This window comes from Malus domestica, chromosome 01 (genome assembly GCF_042453785.1).
Source record: "Malus domestica chromosome 01, GDT2T_hap1".
NCBI lineage: Eukaryota > Viridiplantae > Streptophyta > Magnoliopsida > Rosales > Rosaceae > Malus > Malus domestica.
In genome coordinates, this window is record NC_091661.1 from 8,208,819 (window position 1) to 8,215,031 (window position 6,213).

The following is a 6,213-nucleotide window of genomic DNA, read 5'->3' on the forward strand; positions in this document are numbered from 1 at the left end:
GAAAAAACCAACGTTAAATAAGGAGAAAATGACTAAATAACTTTAATTTTTGTCAAATTATTTTAGCCCATTGTTTATTAAATTAAGAGTATATATGTCATTTTGGTCTTTATTTAATAGAGATTTTTCCTAAAATAACCAAAATGATTGACGGTGGACAAACTCATAGATCAATTTCAAATTTCAGTGATCAACATGAAGAGTTATCTTAATCTGAGCACTATTTTGGCTAAAACACCTTTTTTTTTAATAATGCTAGGAAATCCAATTTTAAACCAAATTTTGTAAACCGAATTTTTAAACAAATTTGCAAATCAAATGGTGTGTCACCAATTGACTTGACATTCATGTCGTGTTTCTCGTGTTTGTGTCGTTTTTGTGTCATACCCAATAACTTAACGGGTTGTGTCATGTAATACCCGTTAAAGTAAATGGGTAATATGACCCGACCCGAAATTAACCCGTTAATATTATCATGTAATATGATCCGACCTGTTATGTTACATCCCACATCGCCCAGGGGAGTGGATCTTGTAAGCCTTATATGTATATTCCCATCTCTACCTAGCACGAGGCCTTTTAGGAGCTCACTGGCTTCGGGTTCCGTAGGAACTCCGAAGTTAAGCAAGTTCGTGCGAGAGTACTCCCAAGATGGGTGACCCACTGGGAAGTTGCTCGTGAGTTCCCAAAAACAAAACCGTGAGGGTGTGGTCGGGGCCCAAAGTAGACAATATCATGCTACAGTAGAGTCGAGCCCGGGATGTGGTGGGGGCCTGGGCCGAGATGTGACAATTTGGTATTAGAGCCTAGGTTTGGCAGTCCTGTATATTTTGGGAGTATTCTAATCATTTTGATGTCTTATGTCAGAACCACGCTCCTCGAAGAGAGCCACGTACTTCATCTGAGTTTGATTTTCCTGATATTGCCCAACTTGGAAAGGCTATTGCTAATGCCATTCAGTCCTCATCCAGTCCTCCCTAGAGAACTCCCTTGGAGACTGTGTAAAACTTAAAGTTGAATAATTTCGTTGGTAATGAGGGGCCCGAGGGAGCTGATCGTTGTCTCAATCATGTCGAGAAAACTTATCGAGAGATGCTGAGGCAGGGGAATTTCCCTGAGGATAGATTGGTTTAAACGACTACTTGGTTTTTAGGTGAGAAGGCTGTAACCTGGTGGAGGCAGGAATCTTTTCAGTTGTCACCAGAAGAAGCCGCCAATTGGGAGATTTTTAAACACCTATTCCAGAAGAGATTTGTACCTCCAAAATATATAGATCGTAAGAAGAAAGAATTCAAGCATTTAAAGCAAGGGAAAATGTCAGCTAATGTGTACTATAGAAAGTTGACTGATTTATCTCTGTATTGTCTGGAGATTGTTGAGAATCCTGCTGAGATGCTTCGATGATTCAAGTGGGGTACTCGAAAGAAGTGGCGTTCTATGGCGACCACTACTCCCTGCTCTACATATCAGGAGTTTTATGAGATTTTACTGCGGTTTGAGGATTCTGAAAACATGCCCAGTGACAGTGAGGAAGAGGAAGAAAAAGATAATAGCTAAAAGAACAATAATAATAAAGATAAAGGCCAATCATCTCAGGGACCTCGCAAGATGCAGAGTTTTAAGAGAAGTGGTACTAGTTATAGTTCTTCTAGTAGGGGTTTGAGTTCCACTGCGCAGCAGAGAGGCAACCGGTTTTCAAGAGGTTCCCGGTTTCAGAGATAGAGAGATTTTAGCAGTTTAAGTGCCCCGCTATGTTGTAGGTGCAATAATCGGCATTTTGGGGAATGTAGGTGAGGTAGCAGTGGATGTTTCACGTGTGGCTAGATGGGACATCGGGCTATTCAGTGCCCTCAGAATTAGCAGAAGCCCCAACCATCTGCCTTGCCACCACCATTACCTATTCAGCAGATTCCCAGGCCTAATGGTTATACCAAGACGGGTTATTATGGAGCATATCATTATCGAGTGATATAACTCCATATTCTAGATGACAGTATCAGTATCCACATGACCCGTATCATTAGGGGGGTTATCCTTAGTATCTAGGAGGTTACACGCCATATTCACCATATTCAGGTGGTGGATAATAGTGGTATCTCGGAGGGCAATCCCAAAATATGAAGGTTGCTTCTAGCAATGCAAGGTCATCGAGGCATCCTAGCCAGCCTGGTCAGGGACGAGGTACACAGGGACGTGGAAACTAAGATAACAGGGGCCATAGAGGACAACAACAACCTCAAGGCCGTGTTCACCATATCACCTTGCAAGATGCTCAGAACAATCCTGATCTTATCATGGGTACGTTGAATATTCTTGGCCATTTTGCTAAAATATTAATTAATTTTGGTGCCACACACTCTGTTATTTCCCATACGTTTGCTCAGACGACGCAACCCTACCCCACACCTCTTAGTTATGAGTTAGAGTTTTTGATGCCTAGAGGCAAGACATGTTATGTTAGCTGGGTATATCAAGGATGTCCTGTTCCAGTGGAGGACGTCATCATGCCAGCTAATCTTATTCCATTAGATATCGTTGATTTTGATGTTATTCTGGGCATGGATTGGTTACATTACAATTGTGCCAAGATGGATTGTTATGAAAAGACAGTTACTTTTCATCAGTCGGGCTTACTTGTGGTTACATTTGTGGGTGTACGTAATGGACTAAGGCACGGCATTATCTCTGTCATGAGGCTAAAAGGTTATTGAGGAAAGGTTGTCAGGGTTATTTGGCTCACGTGGTATTGAATGAGGATGCGCCTATCTGTGTGAAGGATGCACAAGTAGTTAGGAATTTCCCTGATGTTTTCTCTGATGATTTACCTGGATTACCACTAGATAAAGAAGTTGAATTCACTATTGATTTAGTCCCAGGTACATATCTTATTTCCTTAACTCCCTATCGAATGGCTCCCACGGAGTTGAGGGAATTGAAAACTCAGTTGCCGGAATTAGTTGATAAGGGTTTCATTCAGCCTAGTACTTCACCTTGGGGAGCTCCAGTATTATTTGTACGGAAGAAGGACGGAACCTTGAGGCTATGTATCAATTATCGATAGCTGAATCGAGTAATGATTAAAAATCATTATCCGTTGCCACGTATAGATGATCTATTTGACCAGCTTCGAGGTGCCTGAATGTTCTCTAAGATTGATTTGAGGTTAGGATACTATCAATTAAAATCAGAAGTGAAGATGTTCCTAAGACGGCTTTCAGGACTGGATATGGTCATTACAAATTCCTCGTGATGCCATTCAGGTTAACGAATGCACCCACAACTTTTATGGATTTAATGAATCAAGTATTTAAGCCATACCTTGACAGGTTTGTCATCGTCTTCATTGATGATATTTTGGTGTATTCTAAGTCTAAAGCAAAGCATAGTTGACATCTCACTTTGGTTTTGAAGAAATTGAAGGAACATCAATTATATGCTAAGTTTAGCAAATGCCAATTTTGGTTAGATCAAGTGGCATTTTTGGGTTATGTAATATTAGCCCAGGATATTCAAGTGGACCCACAGAAAATAGCTGCAGTTGAAAATTGGGAGCAGCCACGAACCGTCAATAAGGTACGAAGTTTTCTGGGCTTAGCAGGTTATTATCGACGGTTTGTTAAAGATTTTTCAACTAGTGTTTTACCACTGACGAGGTTGACTAGAAAAGATGTTAGATTAGAGTGGGACGATGATTATGAGCAGAGTTTCTAGCAGCTAAAGTATTGTCTCACTCACGCACCTGTTTTAGCGCTTCGAGACGACGGTGGTAATTTTGAGATTTACAATGATGCTTCCTTAAATGGCTTAGGCTGCGTATTAATGTAGCATGGTAGGGTCATTGCATATGCCTCGCAACAGTTGAAGCGACATGAGATGAACTACCCTACCCATGATCTTGAGCTAACAGCCATCATTTTCGCCCTGAAGATTTGGAGACATTACTTATAGAAAAGTGCAAGATTTTCACAAATCATAAAAGCCTCCAGTACCTATTCACCCAGAAAGATCTTAACCTTCGACAACGAAGATGGATAAAATTACTCGGTGATTATGATTGCACGATTAAGTATCATCCTGGTCGTGCAAATGTGGTGGCAGATGCACTTAGTAGGAAATCTCGAGGCCTTATTAATGCTTTATATGCTTGCCATATCCCTTTTTTCACAGAATTGACATCTACTGGAGTTGATTTGGGAGTGATAGATTAAGAAGAAGCTTTACTTGCTAGTTTCTAGGTTAGACCGATTTTAATTGATCGTGTTCTAGAAGCTTAAGCGAAGGATGAGAAATCCCAGGAATTAGCCAAGGCAGTTGCACGAGGGAAGAAGAAAGATCTTTGAATTCGAGAATCTAATGGCATGCTTATGCAGGGAAATTAGATGTATGTGCTGAATATTGAAGAGTTAAAGAAAGATATTCTTGATGAAGCGCATATATCAGCCTATGCGATGCATCCTGAAGGTACTAAGATGTATCACACTATTCGACCTTTCTACTATTGGCCTGGCATGAAAAGAGAGATTGCTGAATATGTGAGTCGATGTGCAATTTGCCAGCAAGTCGAAGCTAAGAAAAAAAAGCCTTTTGGATTGATGCAGCCACTTCTCGTTCCCTAGTGGAAATGGGAAAATATTACTATGGATTTCGTGTACAAGCTTCCTCATACTCGAAATGGTTACGAAGACATCTGGGTTATAGTGAATCGGCTTACTAAATCAGCACACTTTATACCAGTTCAAAATAACTATTCTTTAAGCTGATTAGCTGATTTATTTATATCAGGGATTGTTAAATACCACGGGGTTCCAGTTAGTATTATTTCTGATCGGGATCCTAGGTTCACTTCTAAGTTTTGGGTGGCATTTCAGGAAGCTCTTAGTTCGAGATTGCTTTATAGTACAACATATCATCCACAGACTGACGGGCAATTTGAGAGAACTATCCAGACACTAGAAGATATACTGAGATCTTCGGTACTGCAGTTTGGCGACGCTTGCCATAAGCGTTTGGATTGGATGGAGTTTGCCTATAATAACACCTACCATTCTAGCATCAGGATGTCACATTTCAAGGCACTATATGGTAAATCCTGTCGTGCACCTTTTTGTTGGTCAAAAGTTTGTGAGAGGGTGTTAGTGGGCCCAGAGATTATTGATGAGACTACTCAGAATATTCAGGTAATTAAATCTAACCTAAAAGCAGCCCAAGATCGACAAAAGAGCCTTGTCGATAAACATGCCACTGATAGAGTCTGTAAAGTTGGAGATTAGGTATTTTTGAAGCTATCTCTGTGGAAAGGCGATGTGCGGTTTGGTAAGAAAGGTAAGTTAAGTCCTCGCTACAGACTTGAGTTACCTCCAAAATTATCACGGGTGCATGATGTTTTTCATGTTTCTATGCTTCGTCATTATGTCTCAGATCCATCACATGTGATACCTCATCAACCACTAGAAATTAATCCAGACTTGACATATGATGAGGAACCAATGACGATCTTAGACTGGAAGGATAAGGTTCTGAGGAACAAAACTGTGTGCATGGTGAAAGTTTTGTGGAGGAACCACTTAGTGGAGGAGGCTACTTAGGAGACGATCAAATGGTGAAAGTTTTGTGATATCCACTTGTGTAAATATTTTAAATTGACGATCAAATTCATTCATTGTATTCGTATAGGGTCAATGAGTGTAGTTGTAAAAAATCATCAACATCGGAGTTAAAACAACCGTTAAATCGTGATTTTTTGTTTTATAACCGTCGAAAAGTTTTGTCTCATTACTTGATCTCTGAATGTTTGTTTTTTGTGATTTTTAGCGTAAGTGATCTCGAAGCATATACAAACAAGTTTGACGGTTGGATCGTTACAATTAGTTTCATAGAATTCGTATCCCATGAAAACGATAGATTCACTAACACTTACAGTTTATTTATACTTTCATTAAGTATAACATAAGATTTTGTGGTATCCACTTGTGTAAATATTTTAAATTGACGATCAAATTCATTCATTGTATTTGTATAGGGTCAAGGAGTGTAGTTGTAAAAAATCCTCCAAATCGGAGTTAAAACAACCGTTAAATCGTGATTTTTTGTTTTATAACCGTCGAAACGTTTTGTCTCATTTCTTGATCTCTTAATGTTTGTTTTTTTGTGATTTTTGGCGTATGCGATCTCGAAGAATATACAAACAGGTTTGACGGTTGGATCGTTATAATT

At 39.7% G+C, this 6,213-nt stretch overlaps 1 protein-coding gene across 1 annotated transcript; it reads left to right on the forward strand.

Annotated features, from left to right (window-relative positions):
* Positions 1-4,379: 4,379 nt before the first annotated feature.
* LOC103455306 (uncharacterized) lies at positions 4,380-5,585 on the forward strand. Its single transcript, XM_029107547.1, has 4 exons — positions 4,380-4,461; positions 4,783-5,177; positions 5,271-5,322; positions 5,419-5,585. The coding sequence occupies exons 1-4, from the start codon at positions 4,380-4,382 to the stop codon at positions 5,583-5,585; spliced, it is 696 nt and encodes a 231-aa protein (XP_028963380.1).
* Positions 5,586-6,213: the final 628 nt, after the last annotated feature.